General features: G+C 39.7%; 1 protein-coding gene across 1 annotated transcript; it reads left to right on the top strand.

Moving 5' to 3' along the window:
• The first annotated feature begins 1660 nt into the window (after positions 1-1660).
• On the top strand, positions 1661-10578 carry LOC111570900 (type I phosphatidylinositol 4,5-bisphosphate 4-phosphatase-A-like). Its single transcript, XM_023273898.3, has 7 exons — positions 1661-1946; positions 3797-3978; positions 5106-5212; positions 8289-8400; positions 8494-8546; positions 8636-8726; positions 10377-10578. Exons 1-7 carry the CDS (start codon positions 1844-1846, stop codon positions 10518-10520), a joined length of 792 nt encoding a protein of 263 aa, XP_023129666.2. The 5' UTR covers positions 1661-1843; the 3' UTR covers positions 10521-10578.
• Positions 10579-15149: the final 4571 nt, after the last annotated feature.

The raw sequence follows: 15149 nt of genomic DNA, 5'->3' as shown, positions 1-15149 counted from the left end.
CTGGAGTTGCTCTGTGTCGTCACTCCCTGTCCAATCAGTGGCCTGCACTATGTAAACGCCACATTATCGGCTCATCTCAGCTCGCTGGGAACCTCAGCCGAGAAGGTGCTGAAAATTAGTCCGTATGGAAGCGCTCGCAAACAAAGATGAGACGAGCCGTACCGTGCCGAGTAGATGCTTGTGGAATCGCGGCTAAACAAAGACGAGCGGAGCCGTGCCGCGCCGAGTAGGTCCTAAAGGAAAAGCGCTCGACACTCCGAGCATCGCTGCAATTTGACAGGCTGGTAATCCACAAAGAACGTGATGTTCCAGAACTTCCCTCGGTATGTCAAACGCCCTGGTCCCTGTGTGTGCTCCTGTTGCACCCTGGTACCAGAAAACCGGCGGAGTACTTCCTCTAAATTTGCAGTCACTCTACGGTCAACATCTTGGTCGGAAAGTGCGGAAATAACTTCAACAACTTCAATAAATTCCTCTGCTTTACACGCTACATGCTCGCGGTCAGCAGGTCCTGCTTCCACATACTCTGCAAGGTCTAAAATATCTCTCACCAACTCTCTAGAAAGTTCACAGCGACTCTCCCTCTACACAGCCTCCATGTTTAGAAAGACTTCTACTTCCGGTTTCAAGGCAGACAAAAGCAGTGGATTAGACTAGATTCACGTTAGTCCCGCCCACGGACTTTGACGGGCGAGGTTGACAGATAAAATAAATTCATGATCCACTGCAACACAAGGACCATGAAATAATTAATTAAATCGTGAAATAATGAAATATGTTTTTTACTTAAAATAATTGTTATTTTAATAAATTAATGACATATTTAATAACACATTTATGTATTTAATTCCAATTTTAATTAATTAATGACATATTTAATTCCAATTTTAACTAATTAATGACATATTTAATTATTTAATGATATATTTATTTAATAACACATTTAAGTATTTAATTCCAATTTTAATTAATTAATGACATATTTAATTCCAATTTTAATTAATTAATGACATATTTAATTAATTATTTAATGATGTATTTATTTATTTAATTTTGGCACTTTTAGTCCTCCATAGCTTTCAGGGTAGTGTGATTATGCTTAGATATAAAGAATATGAGCAAAATAAACAGCAAGTATGCAAGATGTATAAGTCATATGCAATATAGGTATACACTTATCATTTGACAGATCTTCCATGTTTTGTTATATTCCTGATAATATCTGATAAAATCACAGAAATAAAGTATTAATTTACATGTTAACAAAAAAAACAGGTCAGAACTGTAAATAATGACATTTATAATTATTATTTTTTCCGTCATTTGAAAGGCAAGTGATGGATGTTTTGATGTTATGACTTTCGATCTCGTAATTATGAGATACAAGCTCATAATTTTGACTTACTGTTTCATAATTATGACTTCCTATCTCATTATTATGCGATATCCATAGAAATATACATTAATATGAATTGTTCCATTTAAAAAAAATTAAAATAAAATGGAACATTTAAAAAACATTGAACGCAGTCCAATCATATACAGTGTTTGAGCCCAATCAGCGCATCTGACCCGCCCATCAACCCTCCGAGCTCGCTCATTGGCGAAGCCCGCTGTCCGTCACAGTCGCGACTCAGACCATTGTCACGTGAGCGATGTTTTTGTCGCTTGGCTTCCGCGGCCGTGGAGTGTTTTCGCCGCGTCATGTGGATGTGAGGAAGCCGAACTTAGGGGCTCCGAGGCTGGAAGCTGCTCACGGACTCCTCCAGAAACCTGCCCCGGGGGTCCGAGGACTCCCCACCGCTGCACACGCTCTTCCTGCGGCCGTTTAGAGAGGCTCCGGATGGCGGACGGGGAACGGTCGCCGCTGCTGTCCGAGCAGCACGACGGGACCAACGGCTTCTCTCCCGGGGGAAGCTCCAACGGATACCTGTCCAAACCGCAGAGTGAGTCCTCTCAGGGGTCTGCCAGCTCATTCTCAGTAACACACGTTTATTTACCGGCTTTTCAACATCCCCGTGTTTGGTTTTAGTTCTTTCTGAGGCTTCATTTGTAAACAGTTGTCAGCTAGTTTCAAAGCTAGCTAGCAGTTAGGCTAACGTTAGCTGCAAACACCGAGAGGAGATTTAACCCCTAAAAATGGACTTTACACACATTTTAATGCACGAACACAAGCTAACCAACGTTTCTAAGCTGCGACAACATGTAAACCTGGTATATGAAATGTTCCTTTTTTCCAAAACAATGCTATGAATGCTAGTCACGCTGTAAAACTGGTCAGTTTATTTGGTGGTTTAGATCATGTCTAAAGCTCATAGTTCATTTTTCCTGTAACAAATCACATTTTAGTGGACTTTTAAATCTGTAAATAAACAGTGTAGTAATTCAGTCGTCATTTATCATCAAAAACTCCAAACATTAGCGGTTTCCAGCTTCCTAAAAATGAGAGTCTGCTACTTTTCTGTAATTTATGGAATTGTACATCGACATATTTTAGGGTGTTTTTACAAAAAAATAGATCATTTAAAATACCATTTTGGCCTGTGAGAACATGTGATGCCCAAGCAAACCAACAACTTGAAAATAGAAATTAAAAGCAATAATTTAGTTTGCTGTTTGGCTGTTTACAGCCACGTTTCTGTCTTCTTGTTTTATTGTTCTTATCTGTGCTGTAGCTCTTTCCCCTTTCTGTCTTCTTTACTTGTTTCCTCTGAACTACTTCAGTTTCCTCTTAGTGTCTTTCCTTCTTGTGCTGCTCTTGATAAGGTTTGGCCTTTGCACAAATAATGTCCCATTAGCGGATGTAGTTGACATTCAGTGTTTGCTGACCAATACGTGAGTCATGGCTAGTTAAGAAAACAAACAGTACAGGTTTATTGTGATGTTTGGACTCCACCCAAACTCTTTATCACCAATAAAGCTGCCATTTAACACACTTTGTGTGTTTATGCTCTGTGTGTCATGATAAAACTGGAGCACAAATGTTGTGATAATATTAACCAACAAACTATACAGACCTCACAACTGTACTTTACACGCATATTTTATGGAAAAATATAGTAAAAACAAAGTAAAATATATTAAAAATATAGAAAAAATACAGTAGAAATATAGTAAAAATGTAGCAAAAGTATCGTAACAATACAGTAAAAAATATATTTAAAATATAGAAAAAATACAGTAAAAATATAGCAAAAATATTGTAAAAATACAGCTAGAAATAATACAGCAAAGATATGGAAAAAATAGTTAAAAAAAACTGTAAAAATATAGAAGAAATATAGTAAAAATACGGTAAAATTATAGTAAAAATATAGAAAAAATACAATTAAAATATAGTAAAAATACAGTAAAATATAATAAAAAATACAGTACAAAGATTGTAACAATACATTACAAATATAGTATAAATAAAATAAAAATATAGTAAAAATGCAGTAAAAATATAGTAGAAATAAAGTGAAAATATAATAAAAGTGCAGTAAAATTATAGTAGAAATAAAATAAAAATACAGTAAAAATAAAGTAAAAGGTAAGGTTCAGAAAAAGTGTGAAACTGAGGAGACCGCCTGATCATATTCTGTTACATTCTGTTTTCTGATCATTACCTGGTCAGCTTAAACTGGAATCACACTCACCAAATGAAAAGAAATATTCAGATTCTGTGCCCTGCTGGCTGTAAACAGCGTTCCTCCATGTCTACCAAACACATTTCTGCTCTTGAACTGTGACATTTCCAGCAGCTGATGTGTATCTCGTTGTAACTAAACCACGCTCTGCTGGTTGTCCAACCCAGGTTTGGCACCGTTCCCCAGCTCGGTGGCACCAGGCGAGCCCCCGCCCCCGTACTCGCCCCAGGGCAGCCCGGACAGCAGCAGCGCTCCCATCATCAGCTGCCGGGTCTGTCAGACGGCCATATCCGTGGAGGGGAAGACGCACCAGCATGTGGTGAAGTGCAGCATCTGCAACGAGGCCACGGTGAGTCACATTCAGACGTGGTTTATCACAACCTGTCGCCTCCCGTCTCTAAGATACAGTTATTGGAAATAACGAAACATTCTGTCCACTTATGTAAGTGATTTATTTCCCCCTGTGACAGCCGAAACTAATTTAATAAGCCATGAAAAATCAATCAGTCCTCCCCCCAACCTCTTCAGGATCAGATGATTTCTTGAAGTCCATAGAGGTGGGTTCTGAAAATTTGCAAAACCTTCAGGAAGAAAATTCCAATAATTCCTTAAAAGTTTCCCTTAAAAGTTATATTTTTAAAAATTCCCCAAATTTGGCAAGAAAATTCATGTAAATATTTTCAAAAAATGAGTAAAAATCTTCCAAAAAAAATTCTAAAAATATCCAAAAGTGATTCCATATATATCAGTAAAACTTTTAATATTTTCTTTAAGAACATTCACATAAAATCAACGAAAATCGAGCGAATTTCGCTGGATTTTGGTTGATTTTTCTGTGAATGTTCTTAAGAAATACTTTTAACATTTCTTTTTTTCCACCAAAAAATGTTCAAAGATTTCCTAAAAATGTTGAAATGTGTTTCACTGTGAAAATATTATTTTTTCCACATTTTGAAACTTTAAAACGGGTCAATTTTGACCTGCAGGTTGACACAAGGGTTAAAGGAATAAACTGCTGAAGATGTTGTGTGAAATAATTTTCTAATTTAGACTCTGTTAAACATACCAAAGTTACATTACATCCACACAGATTTTAAGGGAGTTAGGTGGGAACTTTTTTAGATGTTTTCATTTATTTGTTTATTTCTTTTTTCGTGGAATGGCCGAAAAACTGGCTCTGTTGACCCCTAAAAACTTGAAACAGTTTTGGTTTGTACATTAAAAAATAAACAAATATTAGATGAAATCTTTGCCTAGTTAAAAAATACATTAGAAATGTCTTCATATGTGTTAAATTGTCTGAAAGTTGAGATCGGCTGTATTTCTAAACCATAAAATATCAGACTGTGTCACATTTCACCATCCAGGAATGATCATGTTTCTCAGGAAGTCTTTCCATCACCTCCTCCTCAGAATCTCCTCTGCTGGGATTAAAACTGAACCTTTTTTGATTTCTCGTCTCTCTTCTGTCTGCAGCCGATAAAGAACGCTCCTGTCGGGAAGAAGTACGTTCGATGTCCATGCAACTGTCTGCTGATCTGCAAAGTCACGTCTCAGAGGATCGCCTGTCCCAGACCGTACTGGTGAGGCAGAAAAAGACGGTGTGGGATTATTTCGCACAGCTGTCAGCTCTGGTGTGTCATCACTCCATCTGTGCACAAAGCTGTGATGAAATGACTCTGCAGCCACTCTCAGGACTTTATTTATTTTATTTTCATCTTGGATTTTGGAGCTGTGTTTTTTTCCCCACATATGCTGGTCAACCACATCATTAACCCTCGTGTCATCCTGTGGGTCAAATTGACCTGTTTTAAAGTTTGAAAATGTGGAGGAAAAAAAACATATTTTCACAGTGAAACTTCTGATGTCCACATTTTCAACATTTTTGGGAAATCTTTGAACATTTCTTTGTGGAAAAAAGAAATGTTAAAAATGTTTCTTAAGAACATTCACATAAAAATCAACCAAAATCCAGTGAAATTCACAGGATTTTGGTTGATTTTTATGTGAATGTTCTTAAAGAAAATATTAGAAGTTTTACTGATATATATATGGAATCACTTTAGATATTTTTAGGATTTTTTTGGAAGATTTTTCTCGTTTTTTGAAAATATTTACAAGAATTTTCTTGCCAAATTTGGGGGATTTTATTTAAAAAAAAAAACTTTTAAGGGAAACTTTTAAGAAATTATTGGAATTTTCTTCCTGAAGGTTTTGCAAATTTTCAGAAATTTGGGGAATTTTTTTGCTGAATTTTTGAATTTTTTTCAGACAAGGAAACAATATTTTTTGCTGCCCGTAAATGAAGACAACATGAGGGTTAAAGCCACCTTTGTTCCGCTGAAACAGGACCTCTGGGGGAACCAGGATGTTAGCCGTCCGTCCTGTGGGTCCTGTAGGTTGCAGGGTGGGAATCGGTGGTGATTGTTCTGATGCATCCCATAGATATTTGATTGGATCGAGATCTGGGAGTTTGGAGGCTGGGTCAATGCCTTGGGCTCTTTGTCGTGTTCCTCGAGCTAATCCTGAGCAGTTTCTATGGTGAGATTGGATGCTTTGTCCTGCTGGGAGAGCTGCTGCCACTGGGGAGTGTTTAGCTCTCAGAGGAAAAATCCACATGAATGCCAGGATCCAGCAGAACGTTGCATCATAACAAGATGATACAGGAAGTCCTCGGTTTACGATGTCCTCGACCTATGGCGTTTCATCATTACGTAGAACTAGTTGATGAGCGGAGCGGATGAATACATCGTCATGGCGCTATGAGATGGCTTTGTTTCCATTCTCAGATTGTACACCACCTTGGATTGTGCTACATTCACTAACTTTTTGTCCTTCATTATGACTCCCAGCGTAAGTCAGACTCTTCTGATGCTTGGAAGAAAAGGAAAGCCGTCTCCATGGAAGTGAAATTAGACAGAATGAAACGCTGGGAAAGGGGAAGAAACACTGACCAACATGGGTCAAGTTGTAAAAACAGGTCAACACATTGTAGCGACCCTCTGTGATGAATGAGTGAGACTTTATCTGGTTCTCTGCTGGTTTATTGAACCTTCACACAGGTTACTGTGGACCGTAGCCAACGCCAGAATAACTAGAAAAACCCCATAATTTAGCTCCAGAATTAGCCGCCGTTCCCAGCTCTCTCTACTGCTGACTCAGCCAATCAGAGGTTTCTGCCTCCAGTCTTTTCCTGAATGTTGTGTTGATGATCAGGAACCTTGTTGTAAAGCTCTGGTAGAACCTGTACGGGGTCCTCGACTTATGTCGGAGTTCTGTTCCTACGGATCTACATAAGTCGATTTTCACCTTAGTCGGAACTCTGGTGAAAATGTAAACAAAGCCGTTAGGTGCATCACGATATCGATCAGTTTACATATTTGTACAACTACAGTAACAAAAACAGTCATTAACTCACACTGAAACACAACTCAGTAGGAAAATACCGACCAAAATGTAAACTGTTAAGTCTGGCTTAAGCTGGGAGCCATAATGAAGTTAGTGAATGTAGCAGCAAATAGAAACAAAGCCGTCTGGTAGTGCCGTGTGACGACATATTCATCCGCTCCGCTCATCAACTATCCATCCATTCAATTGTCTATACACTGCTTAATCCTCACTAGGGTCATGGGGGGGCTGGAGTCTATCCCAGCTGACTCAGGTGAAGGCAGGGGACACCCTAGACAGGTCACCAGTCTGTCACAGAGCTACATACAGAGATAAACAATCACTCTCACATTCACACCTACGGGCAATTTAGAATGATCAATTAATCTCAGCATATTTTTGGACTGTGGGAGGAAGCCGGAGTAGCCGGAGAAAACCCACGCATGCACAGGGAGAACATGCAAACTCCATGCAGAAAGATCCCGGGAAAGCCGGGACGTGAACCAGGGATCTTCTAGCTGCAAGGCGAAAGTGCTAACCACTACACCACTGTGCAGCCCCCGCTCATCAACTAGTTCCACGTAACCAGCTCTGAAGTAACCGAAATTCCGTACGTTGAACTGAGGACCGGCACTTAATTAGTTCTGACATAATGGCAAAACGACGTAGACCGAGGAATTCCTGTATTCTGTACATGCATGTCAGTAAATGTGTTGTTGGTCAGCTGTAGTTCCTGGTTGTTCCACCAGGTGGAGCTTCTTCCTGTTTAATCCTGTAGAGACCAGAGGAGGCGTCACTCAGACTACAGGAAGTTCATGTTAAACCAGAGATCATTGTGGGAGTTTAGCAGCAACAGGCAGCATGACAAAGACTTCTGTTACTGTTAATGACCTCCAACCAGAGCTGACGAAGTTAGAAGTGAGTTTAAACTTACAGGTTACTAATCCAAATGAACTGAGTTGCTTTTGCACTAGATTTTGTACATTCGTGGCCAAAGTTTGCTTTTTTTTAGAACTCTACAACATTTGTTTGAACAGTGAATCAGTTATTGATTGTTAACATGGCTGATCTAGAAAATGTAGATGATATTTTCCATAGTTGGATGTAAATCAGAGGACAGTTTTAGGAGGACAGAATAAAGATAATCCACAGAGATGTTTCTATGAGGGGAATGCTTTTCCATGCTAACGGTTAAAACTGTTTTTATCCTACTGAGAGACGTTCAGGTGTTTTAAATCAGCCGCTTCGTTTTCTGTTTTCTTGTTGATGCAGTAAACGTATCATCAACCTGGGCCCGGTCCACATCGGCAGAGACAGTCCCGAACCACAGCACCAGCCGGTCGGCATCAGAGTCATCTGTGGACACTGCTCCAACACATTCCTGGTAACACACACACAAATAACTGCAGTTTAATCTTTTTATTTGCTGTTTGCCATCGATCAGATCCACTCACTGAGCTCTCATTGTGTCTCTCAGTGGACCGAGTTTTCCGACCGGACTTTGGCTCGATGTCCACACTGCAGGAAAGTGTGAGTGTCTCTGTATCTGTGTGTTGGAGGTAGAAGATCTTTCACTCGGTTCTGTGACATTAAGACTTTGTCCCGGTTCTGATTTCCAGCTCTTCCATTGGCCGGCGGTACCCGAAGAGGAGGAGCCTGCTGTGCTTCCTGCTGTTTGTGGCCCTCGCTGCCTCCACAGCAGGACTCCTGGTGAGTAACTGAGTGAAGAACAGGACATTTAATCATTATTCAGAAGGGTTTATAAGTTGTTAGTGGATCAGATGTTATCTTCTGGTGTGTTTTGAGCTTTTTCTGTGTTCATCAAGGTATCGTTATAAGATGTTGATGATAAAATTGTGATGTAAATGGAGGTACTTGGGTTTGTTTATTATTCTTTTGGACATTCCCTTTATTTATTGCAGCTGCTACATAAAAACTTCAACAAAAAGCACATTTGGATGCTTGTGAAGGGCAGTTAACCAACTTAGAGTGATATTAAGATGTGTGTTTGTTCATTAACTTTTGTCCAGACGTGAAATTTGTCCACAATGACGAAAACTTGTCCAAAATGAATCAAAATAGTCCAAAACAGACTCCAGATTTGTCCAGAATTACCCAAAGCTAGCCTAAAAAGACTTACGACTTCAAAATGTTTCCAGATTTGTTAAACGTCAATAAAAACATTCCAAAAATAACCCAGAATTAGTGTAATAACAACAAGAATGTTAAAAGAATCACTCAAAACACTGAGCTACAGGCAGTTTCTGCGCATTTTTGTTCGCTTATGCCACATTTTTTTACCCACTGTTGGTAAATTTTTCATGAGCGAATGGTTTATTCTTGGCGAATTCCTCAATGGGGCATAGAATAAAGTGATTTTGATGAAATATCCAGATTTTCTGACAGAAAAAAAAACAGACTCCACAATTATGTCTGATGCTTTCATGTTTTGATGTAGTGTCCTTAAGGTTTAGTTTAGCCAAAGATGAGCTCTGAAGTCCAGCGTTTGTTGGACCATCCATCCACCCTGAACTCCTCTCTCCATGGTCCCTCTACAGAAACAAAACCAGATTCCAGCTGGACAAAAGTTATGATTTATACGACTATAGAAGCTCTTTAGATTTAGTAAATAGTAATTTACCTCCAGGTTGTTAACACTTCAAATGCTAGTTTGCCGACATGTTCCACTGTGTTTTTAGATTTAAAAATCTATGTAATAAGTGGAAAGTGGATTTTTTATGTTTTTTTAATATATATTTATTTTTTTATTATTCTAAACCTGCAGAACCTGAATTTTTGTCATGTGACTGTCAAAGCTGTCGGCTTCATGGTTGCACCAAGCAGTGAAGAGTTTTTTGCTGATTTTTTTTTTCCTGAAACTGATTTCGCTGATTAGTTCAGAAACGGTTCTGATTTTAAAGTTTGTTGCTGGTAATTGGTGCAATTTGGTTTATTTAAAACCCTGGTTTTAGGGTTCAGAGGGTTAAATTCTGCTAATATTTTAAATCACTTTGTTTGCATGTTGCATATGTTTTGGAAAAAGTATGCATTTTGGAGGGAGTTTTTGAAATTTCATCCTTATCTTATAATAAACCAATAATACAGAGTTCACAAAACAAAAAAAATCCCAATGAAAGCTATAAAAACTGTTTTTTTTTTTAATTTTACCTGCATATCTTATATAATTATTGTGACAGAAGCAATCATGTCTCAAAGTTGATTTTAAATTGAGTGTCCGAGCCCCAAATCTCAGGTTATTTATGGCTCAAACAGTGAAGTCGAATTCTAATTGGACAGAATTGTAATAGTTTGAAATGAAAAGAAGCTCCTGAAACATTTCCCATCTGTTTCTGTGTCCAGGTCGGTACGTGGACGCCGGCCCAGCAGTCCAAAGGGATCTACATCTCCTGGGTGCTGCTGATTCTCCTCGCTGTGTTCACGCTGGCCAGAACCATCTACTGGAGGTGTCTGAAGATCAGTGACCCCATATCCAACGTCACATAGAGACAGGGAGGCAAAGAGCCAGGGAAAGGAGGAAGCAAGGAAGGGAGGAAGGAGGAAGGAAGGGAGGGAGGGAGGGAAGGGAAGGGAAGGAAGGGAGGGAAGGAAGGAAGGAAGGAAGCAAGGAAGGAAGGAAGGGAGGAAGGGAGGGAAGGAAGGAAGGGAGGAAGGAAGGGAGGAAGGAAGGAAGGGAGGAAGGGAGGAAGGGAGGGAGGGAGGGAGGAAGGGAGGAAGGAAGGAAGGGAGGAAGGGAGGGAGGGAGGGAGGAAGGAAGGGAGGAAGGGAGGGAAGGAAGGAAGGAAGGGAGGAAGGGAGGGAGGGAGGGAGGAAGGAAGGAAGGAAGGAAGCAAGGAAGGGAGGAAGGGAGGGAGGAAGGAAGGAAGGAAGGAAGGAAGGGAGGGAGGAAGGAAGGGAGGGAGGGAGGGAGGGAGGAAGGAAGGGAGGAAGGAAGGAAGGAAGGAAGGGAGGGAGGGAGGGAGGGAGGGAAGGGAAGGAAGGGAGGGAAGGAAGGGAGGAAGGGAGGAAGGAAGGGAGGGAGGGAGGGAAGGGAAGGGAAGGAAGGGAGGGAAGGAAGGAAGGAAGGAAGCAAGGAAGGAAGGAAGGGAGGAAGGGAGGGAAGGAAGGAAGGGAGGAAGGAAGGAAGGGAGGAAGGGAGGAAGGAAGGAAGGGAGGAAGGGAGGAAGGGAGGGAGGGAGGGAGGAAGGGAGGAAGGAAGGAAGGGAGGAAGGGAGGGAGGGAGGAAGGGAGGGAAGGAAGGAAGGAAGGGAGGAAGGGAGGGAGGGAGGGAGGAAGGAAGGAAGGAAGGAAGCAAGGAAGGGAGGAAGGGAGGGAGGAAGGAAGGAAGGAAGGAAGGAAGGGAGGAAGGAAGGGAGGGAGGGAGGGAGGGAGGGAGGGAGGGAGGGAGGAAGGAAGGGAGGAAGGAAGGAAGGAAGGAAGGGAGGGAGAGAGGGAGGGAGGGAAGGGAAGGAAGGGAGGGAAGGAAGGGAGGAAGGGAGGAAGGAAGGGAGGGAGGGAGGGAGGGAAGGGAAGGAAGGGAGGGAATGAAGGAAGGGAGGAAGGGAGGAAGGGAGGAAGGAAGGAAGGAAGGAAGGGAGGAAGGAAGGAAGGAAGGAAGGAAGGAAGGGAAAGGAAAGCAGTAAGTGACGTGAAGTAACCATGAGCAGAACAGCTGAAGGGAACGGTAGATGTAGGGGGAAGAGAAGAAGGAGAAAGCAAGTATTTAACATGTCTAAAATGCCAGAATTAAGCCAAATTGGATTTCAGTGTACATGAGCCGCCACTAAACAACACAGAGACGTCATGAATCCTCACCAATGTCTTCGCTTCACCGTGATCATTTCAGAAGTTGGACAGACGAGTTTTTTTTCTGTGATGTTTCCAAGACTGATGCTGCTATTTTTTTGTAGATTGAAACCTCCACAGGATAAATTTAGGAGTGGGATTTATTCATTTTTGTTCACCCAAATTCTGAGAAATCTATGAAATGAAATGATAGTAAAAAGTGATGACAGCTTGGTGACCACTTTATGTTTTGTATGAATAGAGTGAGATTAATGCAGTGGAGAAGGTGTTTTAGTTGGTTCACCTGGATAAGAAGAAACAAGATCTGCGTATGTTTATTTTTTTATGAAATTCAATTCTATTTGTGACTTTCTTTTTCACCACCATAGAGTCACACGTTCACTCTCAAACATATGAAAACCAGCACAGAAGCCAATGATGCTCCCCATTTCAGAAGGATTATTTATGTGTTTATATGATATGAGGCCGCGCCGATAAAAATCAAAAAATCTGATTTAAATCTGGCCGCTGTCCCTGTCAAAGTAGTGCTCTTGTGCAGTGATACTCTGCTCCCAGTGCTCCTGTAATGCTTCCTGAAAGTCACAAAAATGTGCCTACATTTGTCTAAAATGACATACACTTGTCCAAAAAGACCTGAAATTGGTCTACAATGACGAAAACTTGAAAACTCGAAATGTATCAAAATTGTCTAAAAACAGACTCCAGATTTGTCCTGAATTACTTAAATCTAACCCAAAAAGATAACGGAGGATTTCCATGGGGACGTTTCATAGACAGGCGTTACCTGAGGGTGTCTGGGATCTTTTTCTTTACAGTTTTTCTGAAGTAGTAGCGTTTCAGCATCAGATCATCTCACATGGGGAATTTGGGGAGATTTTCTTTTTTCTTTTTGTGGCAGAAACTCAAAGTTTTGTGTTGATAACATGCCAGAATATCACCGATTTAGGATTTTTTGCTCCAGTCTGTAAATCACCTGAAGCACATGGGTAGTGTTTTATTTATTTATCTTCTGGATCAGACTAAACTCATGGGTTCGACCTGTGTTTCTGTGTAAATATGCCCAGTGGATGTTGATTATTTCAGACTGTACAGATTATCAGAGCTGTTGCTTCCCCCTTGTGGCCGATTAATGTAAGTACCTGCTGACTGTGAAACATGTTGCACTACATTGTACTGATGTACTACTACTGTATGTTTATTTTCTGGTGGACGGGTTGTTCTTTTCTCTGTTTGTATATTGTGGAACAAAGTAATACTTTTAACAAGGTCCTCTGGCTCAGACGTGCCTCTTTTTTCACTTAGTAGTTCCGTATGCGATGGATAAATTCACAAAAATGTGTCTACATAACTCCACATTTGTCTAAAATGACAAACTTGTCCAAAAAGACATGAAATTTGTCCACAATGACATAAACTTGCCCAAAATGAATCAAAATGCTCCAGAAATGGGCTCTAGATTTGTCCAAAATGACCAGCATGAAAAGACTTGGAACACATTTGTCCAAAATAACCCAGAATTTGTCCAAAATTTCTCAAACATGACAAAAACTTCTCAAAAAAGGATTCTGTACTTGCCCAAAATGACAAAAAAAATCTCTTAAAATTACAAAAAATGTGTCCAAAATGATCAAAAGACTCAAATGAAGAGGAGTCTTCAAGAAAATGTACATACTGGAAAATTCTTTTAAAATTTCCCTTTGTCCAAAATGACCCAAAACCTGTCCAAGCTGATGAACCTTTTGTCCAGGTTTGTCCAGAATGGCTCAACGTTTCTCAAACAAGACAAAAACTTCTCAAGAAATGGCTCAAAATTTGTCTAAAATGCCAAAAAAAAAATCGCTAAAATGTGTCCAAAATGATCAAAAACTTTTATAAAATGACTTAAATGAACTCAAGAATGATAACCAACAGTTCTGTAGTAAATATTTAATGGTAGAATGATGATGATCAAACCATCGTTTTAATTACTTGCGATAAAAATGTCAAATTATGAGCATAAATTCTACATTTTAGGCCTTATTTTACACACTAGTACAACATAAATACATACAGTTGAGCCCCAAATTATTCATGTTATTACAAAATTTCAATTAATGATTTTTTTAAATCTCACAAATAGTTATTTTCTAGGCTGAAATTGACAAACAGAAGACAAGACTGTATTTTAACTATTTTTATGCTCATTTTTACATATTTGTTCGAAATTAAATGTCCAAATTATTCATACTACTTGAAATTGTTGCAATTCACAATGTCTTGCTGTCTTTTGATGCTCATTTTTGTCAATTCCAGCCAGAGGAAACCTGTCTGTCAAATAGAAAGTGAGCATGAATATGAATAATTTGGGGTTTGTAAGTGTTGGTGTAGTAACCAGCAGCAGCCATCAGAGGGCAGCAGCACCGTGTCGGAGGAACCTGGAGGTTTTTCAACCGTTTTCCTGCTGCAACGTAGAATTCATAAATATTCTGTTTAATATACCTTTTTCTGCACAAGTTTTTCGCTTTGGTTCAACACTTCTGCCACCACAAGTTTGAGGTCTGCAGAGCATCAATATTATGGGATGTATTGTAATTTAAACAATAAAACTGCAGCAGTTTAATGTCTATGACATAGAGTCATAGAAACGAGTGTTTCTGTTTTGAAGAAATTTTTAGCATTTTTCAGTCATTTTAGGACTAATTTTAGACATTTTTGCATAATTTGTGGACAATTTTAAATCATTTTGAACCTTTTTTAAAATAGTTTTTGCTGAATTTTAAGGCATTTTGGACACGGATGTGTTTCTGTTTTCTGATAATTGACCAGAGAAAACTTTCAAAAGGTCATTCTGGGTAAACTTTCCAGGCTCATATCAGCATGTGTGATAGGTGGTTGGTCAGAACAAGTTCTAGACAATGAAAGGAGCATTTTTACACACAGAAGATACCAGGATCATCTCATAGACATGATTCATTCTGGTATATTGATGCTGTTGTGGAAAAAAATGGTGTTTATTTCTCCTCCTAAATGTCATGGTTCTATCTACTGAACTGATGAAGTTCTGAGGATCAGAAACGATGGAAAAAGTCCATTAAAAAGTGATAAATCTGGACCCTCCTCTATGGAACTCTGGAAATATTCCCAGTCTGAAGGTAGAACTCTGATCTTTGATAAAGTTACTGGAGATGAAGAACCAGATGGTTCTTTGGGGGGAATTTTGCTGTTTTTAGTGGAGATTTGGTGTCTTTTTGTGGGGATTTTGGGTGTTTCTGTGGTAATTTTGATGATTTTTGTTGTTATTTTGCATGATTTTGTGCCAAATTTGAATTTTTCTTGCAAATTCACCTGTTT

The sequence above is a fragment of the Amphiprion ocellaris genome, chromosome 23 (assembly GCF_022539595.1).
Source record: "Amphiprion ocellaris isolate individual 3 ecotype Okinawa chromosome 23, ASM2253959v1, whole genome shotgun sequence".
Classification (NCBI taxonomy): domain Eukaryota; kingdom Metazoa; phylum Chordata; class Actinopteri; family Pomacentridae; genus Amphiprion; species Amphiprion ocellaris.
Note: the sequence above shows the minus strand (reverse complement) of the source record. Positions and strands in the feature narration are given on the sequence as shown.